Raw genomic sequence first — 22500 nt, forward strand, 5'->3', positions numbered from 1 at the left:
GGGTTTAGGGTTATACAAATCGTCTAAAGGAGCTACAATTCTCACACATTTTCTGTTCGACATATCCGTAGAAGCGTACGCTGAGTATGCATGAACCTCGAAGACTCAAAGGCAAAATAGTATGGTGCAAATACGAAGTCCAAACGGCGAGAGGAGACCAATTGTTTTTGTTTTAATTTCCCTCACTCCCAATATTTGCCCCTGTGTCTCCAAAGATATCTAAAGCATTTACTTCATCTCACAGATCAACATGCAAAACTCGATCATCAACTTTTTGTTCTGGTTGCTTCTTGTTGGCTCCATGTCGATCTCGCTTGCAGATGAAGGGATTTCAGCTGGAAAAGAAAGCAAATCTGATGTGAAGAGAATAGTCTGTAACAACAACAATAATAACAATAACAACAACAATAACAATAATAATAATAACAACAACTGGGGCTTGATAAGACGTGTGTTTTGCAACAATAATAACAATAACAACAACAACAATAACAACAACAACAACAACAATAACAACAACAACAACGACAACTGGCTGAATGTCATACATGGTCCTTTCTATTTTGCTTGCCCTCGAGGTAAACCGATTATTTATCTATTTATTCACTGGCCATTGTCTACGTTATAATGCTTAGTTAAAGTAAGCCGGCTCACTGGCTACCTACAGTCATGTCCAACCTCAAGCCGGCTTAAATAGGGAATAATATCATTCGATAGCATTGTCAAGGGCCAAGGAACGAGAATCAAATTGTCATTATATTTCCTAGTTAATTTTTAAGGAAAATAAATGAACTTGTCATAATTCAGTTCTAAAGACGATTTTAAAAACTGTGAAAAACGATTGAACATCACATCTTATCTTTGGCCCCCAAATATATGCACCTACTTTTTCCTCCAATTAAGGAACAGCTTGCGTGGCAGGCTTTCGAAAAGGAGTTGGAGGGGGGAAGAAGGAAGGGAGGGGGGGGGGGGGGGTGGGGTCGGTGCGATGGAATTTGGATGATGGAGGAGAAGGTGAATGACGGGTAGACTTTTCCTATACCGGACTAAAATGGCGGAGGACAAAAGAATCATTGTTATTCCGATTAGGCCTTGCTAATTAGATATTGTAATGTTTGCTTTGTTCTTTTGTTTTATGGACATTAATTATTTCAGATCCGGTATATGAAAGACCAGCCGGAATGACGCACCAGGTCGTCATTCACGTGCAAGTGTGCCTTTTTCGTTCTCACTAAACGTCTAAGTTCCTTCTCGCCGATTCTCTTCGAACGTCTGCCACGCAGAGAAGTGTGCCACATACTGGCTATAAAAGTGTCTTATTTCGGTCGAATCGTGGATTGGTTCTGTAAATTGTGAATTGGTTTTCTCCGGCCAAGACAAACTTATTTTCACTGTGGACATTACATCTCTATACACAGTCATTCCTAATAGCGAAGGTCTTCAAGCACTTAAACACTTTTTCGATCAACGCACTGTCAAAGAACCTAGCTCGGAAACGCTCCTCCGCCTTGCCGAACTAGTTTTAACGCTACTCTACTATACTACTATACTATACTACTCTATACTATACTACTCTACTATAAAAACTACACGTAACCCATAATCCCTCGATTCGCTCTGACGAAGGGCTAACGCTCGAAACGTCAGCTTTTAGAATCTCTGTACGGTGGCCAATTTACATCATCAACTCCGTTGATAAAACCAAATTTTTGTATACTACTTCCCCACCGACGCAGCACCACAGTTTCTTTAGAAACTACCCCTTCATTCGGTTCTGTAACGTTGTCTGCTCCAATGTATCTGGGTTAGTACTTCCAACTCTTACGAGATGTGTGGAACAGCTAGTTCCCAGGTGGCTTGATAGCTCATTTGATAGAGCAGTGCAGGACAATCGCGCGGTCATGGGTTCGAGTCCAGTTCAAGTCAGGGTTTTTTCAGCTGAGGCTTCTTCACATCAACTACTCGGGTTTCATTTCCGCAGTTGTATACTCTATATGCTCTCTGAAGAGAGTCTAAAATTAAAAGATACATTACCAAATTGTGGATTGAATCAAATTGTTTTTCTACCTCTATTCAATCAGGTCAATCAGTGGTGTTCATTTACACTTCATACCGTCAATCATTGGGTGATCGGTTCTGGCGTATTAAGTGTGGTAAAAGCAAGCCTGTCAAGATATGTCAATGGTCATCTCCCTATCAGGCCAAATTCAATTTTGGATGTCCCAAAAACAGCTTCATAACTGGTACGGCAATAAAAAGATTAGCCTGCGAGCAGGCTCGCTTGTTTGGGATATCGAGCGACTATTTTGGCGGCACAGCCACTAACGCGCGAGAAGAACCTTTAAGCTTAACTGATGATTTCCCTGTATGCGCCCCATTCTTCACGCGCGCTGTTGGGTACGCTACCAAAATTCTGGCTCGATATCCCAGACAAGTGAGTCTGCTCGCAGGCTTTAAAGGAAACCTCCACCTCTACAAAAAAGTAACTTTAAATCACAGGAAATAACCTTTACAGTCAAATCTATCTAATTTTTTTTTTCAAAGAAAGCCTTTGTATCCGAAATAAATAAGTTTTAGAATCGCTTGTTTTTGTTTTCAAATTTCGCGGGCGCCGCCATCTTGAATAATTGTGACGTGTTACGGTTGCCCCATTGTTATTAGACAAAAGCGCTTTGTGTTAGAACAATAGGGCAATCGTAACACGTCACAATCATTCAAGATGGCGGCGTCCGCGAAATTTGAAAGTGAAAATAAGCGATTTTAAAATTCACTTTTTTTGATATAAACACTGTTTTAGAACAAATTGCGAACAAATTTGTTCCGAAACATTGTTTCCTTCGGTTTATAGTTCTTCTGTAGCAAGAGTGGAGGCTCCCTTTAAAAAGATATATGGAAAATCGACCTTTACACTTCAGCCTATTCTACAGAGCGATTCCACGGTCGAAGTTTGCGATTGGACTCATTTTGAAAATAAGCCTGAGGTTACTCGACTGAAAAAAGCATCACCTCGAATGCAGCGCCAGTCACGCGAGTCACGTGACTGCCTGCAGTTGGAGGTTAGTGGTTTTAAGGCTCCCTATTGGCTGATACGAATGGGTGAGAGTGGGATTAAGACTGCTTACCATGGGAGGCTCAGAAATTCGTATGATATTTGCATAAGAATACGCAACTCATTTCCATTTGAATGGTTGTGCACCAGGACTCGCTTTCAAACTGAGGCATGCAGCAACTCGCAGCAATTAAAATGCGCCAGGAATCTTGGCACGTGGATGAATACGAGCGATAAGATACGAACGCGTAGAACTGTTTACTTTCACATATATACAACATCAGGCACATCCGAAAGTTTCTAACTAAGGAAGCTCCTTTAAAACGGCAGCTCCACTGGTATGGAACAAATTGCCGAACAATATACGTAACAAAACTAATTTTAGAAAATTTAAATCTTCGCTTAAGACTTATTTTTTCAATTTAACTTATAATTAGGATCTTATTAAATACATACTTTACTCTTAATGTTATTAATGCATACATATACTTCTTCCACCTTTTATACTCGCCTTTGTATAATCAATGTATATTTCAGTTACACCATTTTTATCGCGCATTTGATTACATCTATAAAGATATTTGCGCGCTATAAATTTTTAAATTATTTATCATTATTATTATTATTATTATTATTATTATCATTATTATCATCTCGAGCATGCTAACAAATTCGGAAAATGTTAACAATTTTGAACAAATACACAGGAGATTGCATTGTTTTTGTTTTGTCATTTTACCATCTTTTGCAAATGCATTCGCGCAAGCTTCGATACATCGTATAAAAAATCAGACCCATGGGTACATTGCCAAGTAGATAAAGCATTGAATTATATGATGCTATAAAATTAGCGTGATTGTAGATTGACCTTAAAGTAAGGAAGGCATTCGTCACGTATCATCCAGGCGCCGACGTTTATTTCCGACGCAGCCTGCAAATACTTTATGGACGAAGTAGTAATAAAGGCGATCCATGGGCCAAAATTATGGTAAACCCTACCCGTCCGTTTTTTCTCCTCTCGTTTACACACTTAATCAACGCATGCGCGAATTAGAAATTGCACCAATTGTATTTTTTTAAATCTGATCGCCTTGCTTGTAAAAACTCGATACATTCACGATGTCTATTTTTGAAATTATATTAATCTGTTACTTTTTGTTTATTATATAATATAAGCTTCCTCTAATGGTGAGTAAAAACATGTATGGGGTAAAAGCACATCACAAAAATCGCAAAAACCCTAATATTACTTACAATTAATACGGCAAATACTATTTATATCATAAATAAACTGGGAAAGATTATCGTGAATTGCATTAAGTGAGGTAAATACCCCTGAATCTGTATGCATTTATTTCTTTTAATTCATTTAGTTATTTATTTATGCTATTTTCTTTACAGGAATCGACAGCACGTATTCAAAGGTTCGTGCATTCCGTTTTCAATGTTGTTCCACTCCAAAATATCGATACACGGAAAAACGATGCAAATGGAGCGGGTATGGCAACTCAGTGAAAACACCTCGAGGATACTACATGACGGGAGTGAAGACTGCGGAGTAAGTCCTGTAACAGTTCCTAATGTGTGCAAGTGGAAGGAATCTCTCAGATAGTACGCGCGCTATGATTGGTTAATTTATCGGGCTGTATTCTGTATTGTGCGCATGCGTAACGTGTTCACTTTGGTTTTGATGCTCCGTATTCAGTAGAGTCAGAAACCCATAAGGGTTGAAACGTGTAACGGCCCCTTGTATGCTGGGAAACAAGCTTCTGAATATTCCAATTTGCTAAGTACCATATTTGGAAAAACAAGAGCGAGGGGTTTCCAAATATGGTACTTAGCACTGAAACATTCAAGCAATCAGTTCGCACTGAATATTCGGAAGCTGTGAACGCGCGTTACACGTTTCAACCCTTATGGGTTTCTGGTAGAGTACAGCCCGCTAAATTTGAAATTTTGAAGCAACATTCTCCAACGACTTTTTCATGTTTATGACAGTTCGAATCTTGCAAACAACTATTTCAAAAAGGCAATCAGATTTCAGCATTGGGTTTTCAGATGGTTACGCATGCCAGTCATTTGTGGCAGATGAACGTTCCTCTAAACTTCTCCTACTTTCCTTTCCTACGCGCCTTATTACCTCGGATACATACATGGTAAACCTCTAACTAACCTCGTTTGCTCGATCCGTGTTGTAGGTTACGGATCAGTCTCGTCCGGTAAGAGGCGTGCAATGAAACGAAAACAAGTAATTTTCATGCTAAACGCCATTAATGCAGACAATTAAGCGTCAGGAGTGGCAGCTCGTTTACTGACCACTTCAGATAGCGCAGGCCTTACAAATGAATGAATCATCCCAATGGCAAGAAATATTCAGATAATCATTCATCAAATGAACCCCTTTTGAAAACAAAACATTTTAATGCTTTCAAAAAATGAAACATAGTAAACAGTTCAGATGAAAGAAATTAACAGTAATATAAACAATATGTAACCAGGATTGAGTAACCATGCGATTGAACAGCAAGAACCCCTTTTTATACCAGAACGACAAATGATCAACTGTCCTGACAAACTCTCTAAGGAATGTAATAACGTCCGCTGTTTCCCCACTCCTTCAGGCCGGGAAAATTCAGCAAAGAACACATTCCATGACAATGAAAAATACAGTCCCTATCAATACATTACAGGTTTCTGCATATTGCGTCAAAACATAGCAAAATGATCGCCATTTAAAATTCGTTTGTTTTTTTAATCATATGGGCCATTGTAGCTTCCTTTTCAACCTATAGAACGTAACGAACCACAACTTTGACCGCAACAACCCTTAGTAGCTACGCGTATATGGTATAATTATAAGTTGCATTGTACAATTTGTTCCTGTTACGCATTGCACAATTTGGACACGGATTTTCCGTCAAATAGACGCAACGTTAGCTGTTGTGTTTTAAGTCAAAATAACATGAATTATGCTCGTCAGCTTCGCTCATGATGTGAAAGAAATGTGTATAGTTATTAATTCATTTTCTTTTTTTGCAGGAATGGCTTTTGGAGTATCAGATACTGTAAACTAAAATATGTTAAGAACTAGTGAAATCAGAACCAAACAATTTGGCCCAGAGAGACGCACTCAAGATTAGCTCTTTTAAGCTACTTGGAAGTATTTCTGCCGATTTATCTTTTAAAAGGCACCCAGTCTATACGAAACAATTCTTGAGCCATCTGTAAGTGTTCATGGATTGATTCATTCCACATGTTGTTTGTTCATTAAAAACCTAAAATTTCCAGTATAATGGGATTTGTTGCGTTCGACGTTGGGAAATTGGGATAACTCTGTCAGTTGCCATGGTAGAAAGTGCTTATCGGGATTTCAGAACAACTTCTCCAAATGCGTCATCCTCTTGTGTTAAGTTTCGGGGGTACGCAGTTAATTACAAAATTAGGTAGTTACTCTACAAGGAGTAATCATTGATTATGAAGTGTGTTCGTTGGGAGGACTTTGGAGGTTGGCATCATTAGACGAGCCGCCGAGATCCCATGAAGACGATGCCTATTCGATAGTATTTATATGTGATGCTTGTGGAATGTGGCTAAAAATGGAACGCAAGGAGGAAAGAGGTGATGACGTCATAAAAAATTCTGGAATTTTCTTAAACTGTCTGAGAGTTTACTAAAAAATGTCCCTTGCCAAAAAATATAATTTCTGTCGGTTGAGCGTGCGAATAAGACAGAAATTTATATTTCTACGGCACGGGAACAGAAGTGTCTTGGTACGATTGGTGTAAGGCATGACGGGTATCATGCTGTCTATAAAGTGTTAGTTTGTCACGTGGTTAGCCATTCTAGGCCTGTATCAGTCTCTTTAACTTTTGTTTTCTTTTTATGTATCGTTATTGTTTTGTAACAAGAAACCCTTTAATTAAACTCCGGAGGGTTTATGGCATTGCATTGGTTCGGGTAGACTTCCGAAAAGTCCTTCGTCTCATGCGAACGAAAAATCACGATTCGTTCGCCAAAACATTTTCTCCTGGGATTCTCGGTCCGGGGAATACGTTTCCAGTTTTTGTTCCTCACAGAGGTTTTTCGTATCCGGCAGTGTCACAGGTTATCGGGTAGTTAGGTTGTTCATGACTGCCGCTGGTGCGAGGCCGAAAGAAACCAAAATAAACCTAATGGATTGCATTTGTCTGTGTAGTGAAGTTGAAATAGAAGCGTGTTGTTGCGAATTGACTCCATACAAACTATCACGAGGTATGCAGCCGTCACTTGCGCATACTGACGTGTCAAAACCGAGATGCATATGCGCATATGCCGTAATTCAAGATCATTCAAGATGGCACTGAAAAAGGAGACGAACGAAAAACGAAAAGGTAAAAGATACACGTTATTTAACGTCGGAAGTTTCTTTACTCTCTAGAGAGTACTCTCCCAGGAAGCCGACGGTGCGCTCATTTTACTCCCAGGCCAGTTTCGTATTCTAACGGTTGGAGAGTGCTCCCCTTCTCAGGGTATTTAAAGCTACTTAGGCTACACTGAAAGGAAAGAAGTCGAAACAAGCATGTGAGATCAGGGGATCGAACTCGGGACCTCTTGCACCAAAGCCGCGCACTAACCAACTGAGCCACCCTTGCTCCTGGCCGACTCATCACGTGATTGAAAACCATCTATACTTGCCAAAGCTCATCTTATGCACGTGAAACCCGAGATTAGAAACTGTGTTCTCAAAGAGTAGCAACCTGCAAACGGGCCCAAATCGGGCGGAAGTTGAACAACTCGTCCACGGTTTTCAAGCGGACCTAGAGTGCCTGGCGCAGGACATAGTTGTCCGTCAAAACCGAGGACAGTCAGATGCGACGGAAAACCGGCAAAATAGCTACCTCTAAATGAAAACCCTATAAAAAAGTTTACACTGTATAGATGGTTTTCAATCACGTGATGAGACTGCCGTGTTGGTGCACAAAACAATAGCAAATAGGCCAGTTTCGTATTCTAACGGTTGGACTGGATCTAGCATGAAATGGAGGCTAATGCGGGCAAATTAATTTGCATTTGAAAAGATTTGCCCGCATTAGCCTCCATTTCATGCTAGATCCAGTCCAGCCGTGAGAATTCGAAAATGGTCTTTTATGGATCACGTTTTGCATTATAATACAGTCAAACCAGCTAGTCAAACCCCCGATATTGTTCGGTGCAAAAAAAAAAACTGCTGTGATGTCAGGTGAAAACCGTCTATAGCTTAGCATCCATTTATTGCATGGCACTTTTATGTGTAAGGAGAAGGGAAATAAAGAGCTTGAAACGCATCATTACATTTACTCCGGCATTTGAGTAAGTAGCGACAACTACACGTCTTAAAAAATATCCGCATTCGTTATCTGTCGACTCATCGCGTAAGATGACTGAAATAACTAATTATGGAATTATTCAAAGGGAGAAAAAGAGCATATTCGCACCCATCCAAGGTTAGGTGCAACATCTTGGTATCTTGGCGCTAGAAGCCTTAGCGGCAAAGTTTTCACCTGAGGATGGTCCGCATCGTATCGGTCTGGTAAAACAAAGAAGCTGCTAAAACAAAATCTACTGGATAAAGAATAACCAAAACCAGAACACAACAAATGCAATTGTTAAGACCCCGTCTTAAATTGGAATGATAAACACTTTAATAGGCAAAATGCAGATACACTTCTCCCAACTGAGGCGAGTCTCGCTGATTGCTGCCTTTGAAGGTATGTTATGTTCTCATTATATGGCTTACAACTTTAACACAACGTGTTCAAGGGGAAACACTCTACAGAGCGAAGGTCCCTTGAGATTTATTTTTTACAAACATAACAGTACTTAAACTCTTAAATTCTATAATTACAACCTGAATTATTTTAATTTGAATTAACCTCTAGATCATAGCACTTCTAAAGTCTAGTTTTCTTTAATTAAAAAAAGATTTAAAAACAGAGGAAATGATTTATACTGGTAAAAGGACTGAATGGAGTCCAATTCGATCTGTAATCATACGTTTACGAGTAATTAACAAAATCGGACCACCGCTACGCGGTCTTTTGATTTGTTTAATCACGAGTATGATTACAGATCAGATCTTATGTGCCACCTAGGCGCGATGAGGATTATATATATATGATTACAGACCGAATTGGACCATTACAAATTCGGAGAAAACAAATGCATTCCTTTTTCACTGTCTAATGTTATAAATTCGTCAGTTTTGGAAAACCCCCCAGTTTGGTGGGGTCGCTATGGTTATTGATTATTCTGTGATTGGTGGATCAAGCTGAGTGCACTTAATATGATTGGCTGATGTAACTGTCCTATTACAGGTGTCCGATTACAGCCAACTGTCCGATTACAACCCTACACAATACTTGAAGAAAAATAAAGCAGTTAATGCACAAATCAAATTTGAGAAAATTGTAATGGTTATGATTACGGTAGCTCATAAATGACGAGATACTATTCCTTAATTTTACTGAGGACCAACTTGGATGACACAACATCTTCCACAGCCATCCCTGGAAAAAAAAAATTAAAAAAAAGGATTTACTGGTTTTCTGCAATGTCAAAATTCAAAGTGAATAGATTTTTAGTGCCTCTCGCCCTTTAGGTGTTTTCTTTCATTCGCCAACCCACCACGCTTTGTAATTAGCCAACTGATTGACTGCCTCCTTTCACTTGCGGTTCTTCATGTGAAGTTTATTTTTAACTGGAATTGCTTTTTGCTGTATAAGTTATCAAAGCACATGAATTCGACAGACTGCTTTTACTCAAAGCTACGACCTCCGTAACACTGATCGGATGCTCTACCCATCCATCATACCTTCCACCATTTCATATATTTAAAGGCGTGTGATTTTGTACAGCCCACTAGCCTGTTCCAGACTCTCAGTGGATCGGGACTGCTGGGGCAATGGGCGCAGCCTGAAGAGAAATGGGACTAACACATTGTCCATTCAGGACCTACAATGTAGATAAACGATCCAACTCCCCAGAATAAGTCTTAAGTAGTCAAATGGGTAGAGCATCCGACTGGTGCTACGGAGGTCGTATGTTCGAATCCTGCCAAGGACTGTTGTTCTTTCGCCGTTTTACAAAATAAGTGAAATAAGTTCAAAATGCAGAGTTTACCAGCACTAATTATACTGTATCATCACGCTACGCACTTTTTGGGTGTCACAATAAGATCCTCTTCTATTGTATTTACTTTCGTTGTCTTAAATTGAGGCAACGGTCTCGGGCTGTCTGCTCGTTCTTGTGTCTCGTTTCCCCCAGAGAGCTGCAAGTTATCAGGCAGCGCAACTGACGCCTTGTGCAAACTTGCAAATGATAGGTACTGGGACCAACACCATCTACAGACTGCCACCCTCCATTGGAGGGTGACACCCCCCTTGGAGTCCAAGGGCGGATTTGGACCCCCCGCTAGCGGACGGGCGCACGGCCCACGGGCGCATTACACCTTTCCCATCATTTCATGTCATTGCTATTCTTAAAATTATTCCTTTTGCAAAATAAGCGAAATAAGTTCAAAATGCGCATGCAGAGTTTATCAGCGCTTAGTACATACTTTCAGCGCTTAGCACATACTTTTTACTAACCGAGTCCGAGGTCGTCACCGTATTAAGTTACGGACCGAGTTTATGGCCCAAGCAAGAAGAGCGCAGGCCATAAATCAAAGGGTACCGTAAAAAACGATAATCCGTAACTTACAGTACGGACCGAGAAAACGAGGTTAGTAAGATATTTATTATATCTCTGAGGTAATAGGGCGCGCGTGAAAGAAAACTAGTTGAAGTCAAGCGAAACGTTCAACTGCCACAAATGACTTGCATGCCTAAAAATCTGAAAGAGAACGAATTCTTGGTTTCACCCACGTGATAATGCGGCCATGTTGGTTGGCAATACAATACAATTTTTTTTGCACAAATTAATTGCATAACAATAAAGTTTAGTTCCCAGCGGAGAGACAGGTCTGACTGAGAAATATAATAAAAGACAAAATTTGGATATATTTTTCGTGATCTAATTACAGACGTCATTTGGAAAAGAGCATCCTGTGTTCCAGTGTCATCTTTTCCTTTGTTATCAACTCACCTAGAGATTTAAAGATTTTTGTTTTTCCTTCAGGAACGGAAAGTTTCCCTATGATCACATCTCCAATTTCACCAGAAACGGTCGCCTTGAACAAAGAATGAACAATCCTCCATAACTATAACAAATTGTGCATGCTATGCAAGAGCCAATAATTGCAGCAAAAATCTGACTCAACATATTACACACAAAAATAAAGTTATGCACAACAGCAGAAAATCTTACACAAACCCTAACCTTTCACTTCTGCACTAAATGAAAAGCCAAAGCCATAAGACATTGTTACGATAGTTCACAATATTTCCTCTCATTTCTTCACGATTAAAATCACTTACCTTAGAGAGAACAACATCTCCCGCTTCCTTTAGAGCTGCTTCAATGCTGTCTGCTACTATAAAACTCGCAACCATTAGCTCATCATCAAGTTCTCGGGTTGTTGGGCGAGCGGCACCGACAGCTACGGGATAACAGAGCACTCATGCTTAATAAAAGATGCAAAAAACACTTGACCTGATGCAAGAGTCTCATCGAAACTTACAATTTATCAAAGCCCCAGGTTTGACCCACTTCCCACAAAGAATAGGGTTGGTTGCCAAGGTAACAGTTACTATGACATCCGCTCCTACTGCAGCCTCTTCCACTGTAGTACAAGCTTTTGCACCAATCTCGTCTGCAAACTTTTGTGCATTGGCATAAGTTCTACTCCACACCCTGGTCTAACATAAATGAACACAATAAATGGTAATGGCCTTGTCTATGTTTAATATAAGCTCTGCAAATAAGATTTAGGTCCTTCCCAACAGTTTCACCTCAAATGTGGAAATTTTTTTTTGATTTTATTGATTCAACATTCCACAATATTAGACATAACATTGTACTTATTTGATTAATATGTAAATGTAAATGTCATTTTTCTTAAAGTATATCTAGTGTAATTTTATCGTACATTGTAAAGTGCATTCTTGCTCATTGTTGGAAAATCGCATTGCATAAATAAAGTATTATTATAATTTTGTGAATTTACTGTGATCATGAAAAAAAGGGCTAAGTGATTGCTATGATTTGAGTCTAAATCCACTTTGCGCTGTTTGCATACAAGTCCGTCCATTCCCATTGAAGTGATCACCAAAATAGAAATTTCTCCACGTCAGCGGTTTATGAATACAGCGGTCATGACCATGATTACTCAGTGACAACTCAACAGTCTTTTTAGGATCACAGTTATTGTGATATCACATGGAAATCAGGCATCAAATTGTGTTCAAAAGATACATTTTTGTACCTCTGTGAATGGCCTAATATACTTTAGGGCTTCTGCATGACTCCTGGCCTGGGCACCAGATCCCAGGATACACAGCACTTGGGCATCCTGGGGAGCCAGGTACTGAAAATTGAAGAAATTCAACAACATGAGGTGGATAAGGTATCTCTATTTTCTTCCCACATGCTGCACAAAATCCATGTGATAAACACTACCTTGGTAGCAACAGCTGAAGCAGCGGCAGTCCTCATTTCTGTAATAACAATTCCATCCATGATCTTAAAAATTCAAAAGTATGAATTACTCAAAAGACAAAACAGAAATCCCCTGAGGCCTACATTTTTAATGTAAATATCAGAGATGAGAGGCATGAATTCACCTCAAGAAAATATTTCCCTGGAAAACAACATGAACATGACTGAATTTTCATTACTTCCAAACAATACCTGAACATTTTTTAAAAATTTTCAGACACTAAGCCCCAGTCCTCCTCCCCCAAACTGCAAAAGGAACCAGCCACGCACTTGCATTTAAATGATAATTTGCTAACTACAGAAAATCTTGAAGCACAGACTGAAAGCCAACCAGTAATAAAACTGTATCACCTTCAGATACATCCAGCCAGAATTAAAATAGCAACCATACTAAAGGTGGGTAAAAAGTCTAGAAAATGCAAGCATGATCAGTATTCGACCTTAACTTTTTTAATCACTGGTCCTGGGACTTGTTGAGTTGAAAATTTACTAGTCCTGAGTAAATCTATGGTAGTCCTTCCTGACCGCAGCATAATGCCAATATTAAATTTTACAACCAATTTCTTTGATGAGACTTCACAATAGTATACCCAAAAGAAATAAGTCAGAGAAGAGTGACTGGCATCCCACAATTCAAGAGTTAGTTTTCTTCTTTCTGGCGTTTGTTTGGATACTCGCTGCCGCCTGCACAAGAAAAATAGGCTTCCAGTCCCTCCACGATAACAAACATGTGGATCAACACGACACAGCATGGAATGGGGGCAATATGGCAGCCTTATTAGTGCCTAGTCCTTGCCTCGGCCTATCATTTCACGCGACTGTTATTATCGGAACATTGCGACGACGAGTCGAACAAGATTTCCAACACAAAGTGTTTTTTTTGTTTTCATATTTTACTAATATTTTTACCAAATTGTTACTAGTCCTGTGACTTGTGGCCCTAGGTTTCTTCTAGTCTAGAAGCATTTTGTACTAGTCCAGGACTAGCAGACTACCGCTAAGCTCAAGCACTGAGGATGTCAACTCACTTGAATCATCTAGAAGTCTACCGTGAAACCATCGTTCTGTCTTACAGGTCATTAAACTTACAGAGAGAATAAATTACTTTGAATCTTGTTCTGCTGTTACAGTAGCTAAGATTTTATTCCATTAGGCTTTTCCAGAACTCAAACTGGTTACTGTGGTTTTTTTAAAATTCATAATTCACTATTTCTGCTAAGCATGCACTTTCCATTTCCTTTCCAAAGATAATGTGATTGAAAATTCATTCCATCAATCAAAGGGTATGAATAAAATACCAAGTTCTACATGAATTTCCTTCTTCCTCTTGGGAGGGGTTAGGATGCAGCCTTTTCAATGGCTCTCACAATTGGGTCAGAAAACAATACATGCAAAAAACATATACAAATTGGCAACAATGGGGCCTAATCCTGAACACAATAGCTATAGAGCTGCATCCTATATACTGGTCCAATGAAATTAGAGGATGTCAAAGAGCTGTGGCAGTGTGGTATTTGCTTAACCCTTTCAGCCCCGTGGGGTTCCCCATTGACGAGTAAAATTGTCTGGCGTTAGACAGAGTAAAATCTATAAGTGGCACTATTGGGAGTTAAAGGGTTAATGGGGACATAGTTTTTGAGTGAATCCAGCTGTTGTTAACCCTTTCAGCCCCGTGGGGTTCCCCATTGACGAGTAAAATCGTCTGGCATTAGACAGAGTAAAATCTATAAGTGGCACTATTGGGAGTTACAAGGTTAACCCACTGAACCCTCAGGCACCATACGGTGCCCCCAGTTGATGAGTAAAATCGTCTGGCATTAGACAGAGTTAAATCTCACTCCCAGGAGTCAATGGGTTAAATGGAGGGGACATAACTTTTTGACTGGTTAACCCATTCATTCCTTAGGTGCCTTAACTACGATGTCCCCAGATGATGAATAAAATTGTCGGGCATTAGATAGAGTAAAATCTTGTGCCGTTAGACAGAGTAAAATCTGTCAAGTCTGACTTCCAGGTGTCGATGGGTGAAGAGAGGGGTGTGAAATCTTGGGATGGGCAGGTGCGGCATAAGATGATGAGACCTTATCCAGATTTTATGTCTCAAGTAGTTGATGTCTAAGAAATACACTAAACAAGTAGCAAATCAGGAACATACTGCTTGTGGTACACCAGTACTTGGATTAAAGACCAAAATATTGGAAATTAATGATGGAAGGTCTTGTTTCTCATTCTCTGGATATCCTGTGAGCAACTTAACTGCAAGGGCATCATCATTTGCTGAATAAGCTGGCATGGCCATAAGAAACCTATAAAAATGAATGACACTTGATTGCTACCATCCCATAAAATTAATTCCTTTGTTCCTGAAACCTCTGATAATATTTCAGATACAAGTTGAATGTACTTATTCTTGCAATGAAATCTCTTGGACAAAACGATTTTAATATCAATTGTCCTGAAGCTCAAAAACTAAATTGTGTGGATTCAGAGTTCCACATAAATATGCTTTCAAAAGCATAAATTGCTATCTTTGACTCTGTTTATCTTAATTAATGACCCACTTTGTCATTAGCCCGCAAATGCAGACATATTTCTGGGGAGAGAAACGACCGCCGGAAATAGGTCTGTGTTCCAAGGCTACTTTGTCATAAGTGCAGCTGAAAAAACAGCCACATCTTTTTTTTTCAAAATGGGTGGTTTTCAGTAATTTCATCATGGCGATTAGTTGGTGGACAAAGACAATGGATTTCACATTATTTCTTTTCTTTTTTTCATCCACCAACATTTGCATAATTATTACACCATCCCTTCCCACCCAGCCCCCCATTTTTTCCCAAGAAAATGGTACCGGTAGTAAACTAACTGAGCTACAAACCTACGGATGGATTGTGGGGTAGGGACAGACCTGCGAAATACCCCAACCCGGGGTCATGAACCGATCCTTAGCTGGAAAATGACTTCTTTCTTTTTCTCCTCTCGCTCTCTCTTCCTCTCTGAAATCACTTTTTTACTTGTTAACTCACATCGCGCTTGATAGCGAATAGAACACTTTCATAAATGGTGACCACTTTTTCATTCTTTTGTTTTTATGTTAATTAGACCTACATGTAGTGCTCTCATTTTGAAACAAATATTCTTTTGAAATTTGCTTGTCGTAGCAAGGCCAAAGAGGCTTGGCCACCATTATGAAAGAGGTCTATGCCGTAAGCGACTTACAAAATGATGTTTCAAAGAGAAATACTTTTATTTGAATTCTATTTCCAAACTTCTTGTCTAATAAAAATCTGTTTTGAAACACTAACTTCTGAATGTAAATGGTTGTGTCAAAAAATGGAAATTTAAGGTCATTACACAAGCTCACGCAACCAGGGCTAGGATTCTGCCTGGGTTGGCGGGCAAGATAGAGAAATTCTGCCTGCTCCCAGAGCCAATCAGATTACAGGATTTGCAGAATTCCACCCACTCACGCATTGAGAACAAAATAAAGGAATTTTATTCAAGTGTCTAGTCATTCTAGCAATGGAGCACTTATTGGGGACACTGTAAACTGAAATCAACAATTAACGCAAATCAAGTCGAATGTTGGTTTTTTGAGAGGGGAAAACAGGAGTACCCGTAGAAAAACCTCTCGGGGAAGAGTAGAGAACCAACAAACTCAACCCACATATGATGCTGACTATGGGAATCTAACTTTCACCACTGCGCCACCCCTGCACCAATGTACAACAAGAGAAGAGTGCTGTTTAACAAAATTTGCCATTGAAAGAATGGTGATTTGTACAGAGCATTAAATTTGAACATTACTTTCATGTTTTAACATGACGTTCTTTCCAAGGGCAGGGGCATTGGACCAAAAATATTTCCCTGGAGGGGGCCTATTTTCTCTGTTTCACAGACTGCAAATTCCAATTCCCTGGGGGGGGGAGGGGGGGGGGCGGTTTACATTGACTGATGCATTACTATCCCATTTTAAAATAGAAAATTATTATTCCTATTTTTATTATGAACGATAACTGTAGCTACCCACGGTCTTCCATTTCAACTGTTGCGCGCACAGGCTGAACAATTCCCCCTTTTTCTCGAGCAGAAAAATTCTTCAAAGCCTCTTCGATGACAGGTATAAGATCTTCGTATTTAAGAACTTGCTTTACTCGAGAAGCGTCAATATACTTCCAAGGTATGACATTAGCATGAGCCATCTTTGTAACACCAGTGAAGGTTCCAAGATCACGGAAGTAACCCGACCCGTGAATGCACGTGTATTATGACCAGCGGGTGAGCCATAAAAAAGAGGTAGAGTTACATTAGTTTTCATTGGTCAACATTTTTTTTATCCACCAATTAACGATACACTTGCATAAACGCAAATAGCCACGCCTCTCCTGCTGAGGCGCCATTTTGCTGTGTAGACTGCCCAGAGTCCGCAGCAATTTTCCCTGGGAAGCGTTGTCTTTGACGATAACGTCAAGAATTGAAACAAACTGAGTTAGGAGATGGCAGGAAAAGAAGTTTACGAGCTGTCAATAAGATCAATTACTTGTTTTGCATTGAACAAGGACTACAGCCGTAAGTTTTACGCTTAGATATTTTCACTTCCGTTTCATCTAGCTGCTACATGTATGTAATGTTCACTCCGGCCGGACCAACACTCAGGGTCTTTAACTAACTGAGGAGAAAGTGCTGCCTTTGTAATTACATCCGCAAATGGTCAGACTTTCAAGTCTTCTTGGATAAGGACTATAAACCGTAGGCCCCGGTCTCACAAATATCTTCCATGTTCATTATTTCCTTGTGGGACGTAGAGTAGGGGATGAAATTCCCTGTGTTGTGGCTGCCCTCTGTGAGTATATGGGTGGGTGGGTATAGCAGGTCCACATCAGGGCCCGGTTGTTCGAAAGACGATTAACTTAATCCAGGATTAGCGTAAACTTTTGTTTTATGTTTTCAACTTTTTGATGAGAGTTTCTTTTCCTTATTTCTGTTTTTCAAGATTAACTTATTCTAATGTAAAGTTTTGCCGACTATCAGCGTTGAAAAGCATTTGGGAGTAGAGAAATAAACTACTTGGTTAATTCTTAACCTGGTATTAGCGTTAATCGGCTTTTGAACAACCGGGCCCAAACAGCTGAATAGCTGCCAAAACTTCAACCTGCTCAAACAAATAAATAACTTGTAAACAAACAAACAAACAAGCCCTCCAAGTATACAGAATCTTACTACTTGTCTTTTTAAGAAGAAATATTCCCTTTATTCAGAGCTTGCCTTTTCCCCAAATGACAACACTGTCCATATTCACAAGAAGGCGGGGGCTAAATGGGACAAAGGATTTGTTTTGACCGAGGTGAGTAAGTCACGATTTAGCAGTATTTAAACTACGCAAAGACATGTTCACATGACTCACAGTCAATTTATCTATATGTGCTAGAAGTAACGGTATGTAAGAGAGTGCGGGTGACTCTTTGCCTCTTTTTTTTTTTTTTTTGAAGTGGAGAGGGGAGATTCTTTCAGTAATGCTTTATGTTGGTGGGGCAGAGGTATATTGGGGAAGGTGACAGTTGTGATGTACAGATTTCAACGCGTAAATCAAGGAAAAATGTGCATGGGTGAGAATTGGGTCTGTTACTAAAAAGGGTTATTTGTTGTAGGTTTGTCCGAGGTAGTTAGTTTTGATTTGAAGTGTAAACAGAATTAAAAAACAACATTCAAAAGAATGGAGCACTTGTAAGGGAGTGTTTATTCTCCTCCAGAAGAATGCGAGGGTTTATCAGGCAAGTTTTCCTTCAAATTGTTGTATTTTCTTTGCAAACTGACAGGTCTGCAAGGCTGCTGCCTAAGAAGATTTTAAAGGGGCCCTCAGAGCTAAACGCTGAGAACTTAGGAGCCCAACATATGAAGTGAAAGGTGTTCCTGTGAAAAATTAAGGAGCCCATAGCTATTCTTTGGGAGCCCCAGGCTACCGGGCTCCTGTTAGGCAACAGCCTTGGGTCTGGGTCAGCCAGTTTTGACAAACGGAAAGTGCCCTGAGTTTTATTTGTCACCCCATACCAGCCAGTTTACTCCCTCTGAAAACAATGGTCTCGTATATAGGCTGCACCTACTATTTTGAGCCCAATATCTTGGCAAAACGATGCGGTTTATACACGAGTTTTTATGGTAATCAAAATCCACATGATGCAAATTTATATTTATAATAAGTTAATTGTTTATTCCAATCAGTTAGATGATAAAGTAATTTGGGAAAAAAATAAGCTAGGAATGTGACCAACAGCAAAACATTGGGGAATCATTTGAATGTTAAAGGAATACTTGATGTTATCATTTGTTCACTGAATATTTAAGTCCAGTAGTTAACAACTGGGAATACCAAAATGGCTCCACCAATATAAGCAGGGTCATATCCTGGCTGTTGCCATAGGTCCATTGTTGACGACTTTCATATAATAATTCTCTCCAAGGGTTTTTTCCTGGGTTTTCTGGTTTCTATCCTGCACTCAAAATCATTCCAGGAAGCTGGTGGTTTCCCTTGAGAGGGCTGTAACACACGAAGCACTAAATAAGCATCACTCTTTTAAAAGTGTTCTTCAAGTCTTTTTCTTAATGTTTGTCGTCATTGCTGTTTGTTTTTCTGTAGCATGGACAGCGTGTTACTGGTATGGCATGGGCTCCAAGTAGCAACCGGCTTGTGACTTGTGGAGCTGTAAGTTTAACTTCTCTTGAAGAAACAAAGTTAAAATAACATTTCACCAAGTGTTCTTCCATTTAAAGCTTATACTGTCTGGACACCATTTTTGCCATTGTGGTATTCTTGTGTGCTTGAATAGTTTTGTCCATGGAGGCAAGTAAGTTGGCAAATCCATGATAAAATTATAGAAATTTGACTCGCTTAGTTTCCTCAGCATATTATGATAATGATAGCAATAATAATACTAGACTTCATATTTTATAATGCATGCAATGCAATAGATTGTATAGGTCATGCTGTATAGGGCCTGTAGTTCTGTGGTATGAAAGTGTTGTTAAGGATGGACTTCAAGTGACCTGAGGAGGAATAATATTATTGTGTTATATTGTATCTTTTTTACAAAACATTTTCCATTCAGGATAGGAATGCTTATGTTTGGAATTTGCAAGATGGTCACTGGAAGCCAATGCTTGTTATCTTGCGTATCAATCGTGCTGCAACTTGTGTCTGTTGGTCTCCCAAAGGTAAAAATGATGGCCATAATTAACTGTTCACGTTTAATGAGAAATTTGATTTTTATTAATAGTAATTTATCGTTTTTAGAAATAATTATTTCCCACCATTTTAACTTGTTTAATTTCTTAGTATTGCAGTCTTGCTTATTAAGAATGCAACATGTTAATTAATATCCATCATAATATTGTTGGTCCCTAGAGGACAAGTTTGCTGTGGGAAGCAGTGCTCGCCTGATTTCTGTGTGTTACTTTGAAAAGGAGAATGACTGGTAAGTCTGTTTTTGGTGATGATATGGATATGCATCTTCCCTTTTATCTCTGCAGTACATGTATTTCATTGTATTTGTTCAAATTTCTTTGAAATCCTTACAGTGTTAATAATGTATTATTCTGGTTGATGTCCCAAGGTGGGTGAGCAAACATATTAAGAAGCCAATACGCTCAACTGTGTTGTGGTAAGCTTTGCACATGTACATGTGCTTCATGGTTATTAATTATTATTAATCATCAAGGCTTTTCTCTATATTTCATTATCTACTCAGATTGGTAATGTGCTTTTTTTTTGGCTTTGAATTACGAAAGCTAAAAATTAAACAACCTTCATGTAACAAGATTACTATTGCCATATTTTAACAAAACATAATTTTATATTGTCCGTAAGATTGTGTTTTAGGAAGGTTGTTTGAAGGATGGGGAAAAAGTTTATCTGTTAGATTAGGAAGTTAATGTTATTCAATGACCAATTTGTATGTGGTAATCTTTTTCTTTGTACTTTACTTTTTTTCAGTCTGGATTGGCATCCCAACAACTTGCTGTTGGCAGCTGGCTCTTCTGATTTCAAGACCAGGTACTCAAAATTATTTTGTTTTAATACCAACAAAAATTATCATCGTGCACCAATTCTTCATGACAAAGAAAGTTTCCTTTGTGTTGTCTATATGTCTTTTGAAGTGCATCTGTGGAGAAAGAAAATAAGCATCATTATTGAAATGAGAAAATCAAAAAGTCCTTTCAATCTGATTTCTCTCATAGTAATTATCTGTTCCACAAAAAGATGTTGGCATTCAATAGTTGTTGCTGTTATTGCTAGTAATGATGCTATGTTGTTGTTTTATGGGTTTTTTTTTTTCATTCAACAGAGTGTTCTCTGCTTTTGTCAAGGAAGTTGATGGGAAAAGCAATACTGACACTATCTGGGGCAAGAAGTCCAGTTTTGGAACTTGTTTATCAGAGTTTACTAATGGAAGAGGTGACCACCCTTTTATACAATCTTGTTGACAATGTGCCATTTTAGATGGTGGAAAAACTGTTATGCGTACATTATATTCATTTAGGATATAGAAATTTTGAGAGAATTGAATCGTTTATCAGCAAGATTGCTGCCATGTAGCCTTCAAAGGACTACAGCTGTATAAGGAATCTCTCAAACAGATATTGAACTTGTGGGGGGATCATTTAAACAGAGTTGGGCATTACAAAACCATGTTCCAATTAAATGTTCATGTTAGCTAATCCTAGAATATGATAACTTGCGATGAGACAGGGTGCAAAAAAGTATGCCTGATACCATTTCTTAACAAATTGTCTGCCCTTAGTCCAGAATCTGGACTTTACTCTGATTGGCCGAAAAACGATAGAGGTCTTGGAGCCTCGCACTGATTGGTTACAGAATTGCAAATCGTACTTCTTTCAAAGTCAGTTAACAGCTGATCAAATTATGGCTGCCGAAAAAGATTTGAACAGGAATGATGTTTAGGCTCTGTTTACAGCTGCTGTTGCTTCGACTTCAGATTTTTTTTTCCAAAAATCTGTAAAGGAAGATGAATGTTTGCCCTTCATAGCACACAAATATGTCACACGTTCTTGGGTTGTTTACAATAATAATTACTTGCTAAAAATTTGTTGCGAAAAAGGTGGACAATAAATAGCTTATTAGATGTTGTGTGTGGTATCACTGAGTATTTCTACTCATTGTTTGTAATACAGCGCAACTCGTAAAAATACTCAGCCATACTACATACCAAAACATCTACCGGTAATAAGACTTACAGTATTTATCTACTTGAAGGAACTGACTTCGAAATATTCTGGAGGTAAAATGGTTTTTGAAAACCAAGTTTTAATTTTGACTTACATGTACAGTGCCGCTCGGAGATAAGCGAACAACGCAGACGCAAAATGAATGCATGAGATACGCGTATACGCTTTTTTTTTTTTGACGCGTCTAAAATTGCGTATCGTATACGCGTTTGTGCCTTTGTTATTCATAACCATAATTTTGCTTTTCCAGTATTGTTTGCGGAACAAAAGAATAAATTGCGTGACTGCCGACAAGTCGACAATTTGCATACGGTATTTGGCTTTGATTACTGTCAATTTCAATCCGCAAATGCCGCCGATGAAAGCATCCACAGGGCATTTTTTCGAAGTTTAATACCCTTTACATGCAACAAAGGTCTCGAGAGACAAGTGAAATTAAATCAGCAAATTATGACCCAAAAAACCAAAGACATGATTTTTTTCAGTGTTTGCCGTGACGGGGTATTTACAGTCACTTCACGGTGACTTTTTGCTGACGTGTGCAAAGTCCAATAATTCCTTTTAGAAAAATCAACTAAATTCGATTGGCATATCATAGAAAG

General features: G+C 39.0%; 3 protein-coding genes across 3 annotated transcripts in view; 2 read left to right on the plus strand and 1 right to left on the minus strand.

Annotated features, from left to right (window-relative positions):
• The window catches only part of LOC137972012 (probable serine/threonine-protein kinase gdt8), a 7310-nt gene extending 968 nt beyond the window's left edge, over positions 1–6342 (plus strand). Inside the window, exons 2-5 of the mRNA XM_068818806.1 lie at positions 245–578; positions 2082–2243; positions 4451–4607; positions 6089–6342. Coding sequence (XP_068674907.1) covers positions 251–578; positions 2082–2243; positions 4451–4607; positions 6089–6140 — 699 coding nt within the window. The 5' untranslated portion in view covers positions 245–250 and the 3' untranslated portion in view covers positions 6141–6342. The remainder of the gene's footprint in view (positions 1–244; positions 579–2081; positions 2244–4450; positions 4608–6088) is intronic.
• A 2324-nt stretch (positions 6343–8666) lies between these two features.
• On the minus strand, positions 8667–16908 carry LOC137970847 (ketimine reductase mu-crystallin-like). Its single transcript, XM_068817469.1, has 8 exons — positions 16685–16908; positions 14817–14967; positions 12623–12685; positions 12429–12530; positions 11685–11862; positions 11482–11603; positions 11150–11234; positions 8667–9573 (listed from the first exon to the last, which is right to left on the minus strand). The coding sequence occupies exons 1-8, from the start codon at positions 16858–16860 to the stop codon at positions 9515–9517; spliced, it is 936 nt and encodes a 311-aa protein (XP_068673570.1). The 5' UTR covers positions 16861–16908; the 3' UTR covers positions 8667–9514.
• Positions 16909–17041: 133 nt separating this feature from the next.
• Positions 17042–22500, plus strand: part of LOC137970378 (actin-related protein 2/3 complex subunit 1A-A-like) — a 9662-nt gene continuing 4203 nt past the window's right edge. The window contains exons 1-8 of the mRNA XM_068816901.1: positions 17042–17227; positions 17917–18002; positions 19293–19358; positions 19762–19867; positions 20058–20127; positions 20266–20313; positions 20646–20705; positions 20998–21107. Of these exons, the coding sequence (XP_068673002.1) occupies positions 17155–17227; positions 17917–18002; positions 19293–19358; positions 19762–19867; positions 20058–20127; positions 20266–20313; positions 20646–20705; positions 20998–21107 (619 nt within the window). The 5' untranslated portion in view covers positions 17042–17154. The remainder of the gene's footprint in view (positions 17228–17916; positions 18003–19292; positions 19359–19761; positions 19868–20057; positions 20128–20265; positions 20314–20645; positions 20706–20997; positions 21108–22500) is intronic.

This window comes from Montipora foliosa, chromosome 9 (assembly GCF_036669935.1).
Source record: "Montipora foliosa isolate CH-2021 chromosome 9, ASM3666993v2, whole genome shotgun sequence".
NCBI classification, from domain to species: domain Eukaryota; kingdom Metazoa; phylum Cnidaria; class Anthozoa; order Scleractinia; family Acroporidae; genus Montipora; species Montipora foliosa.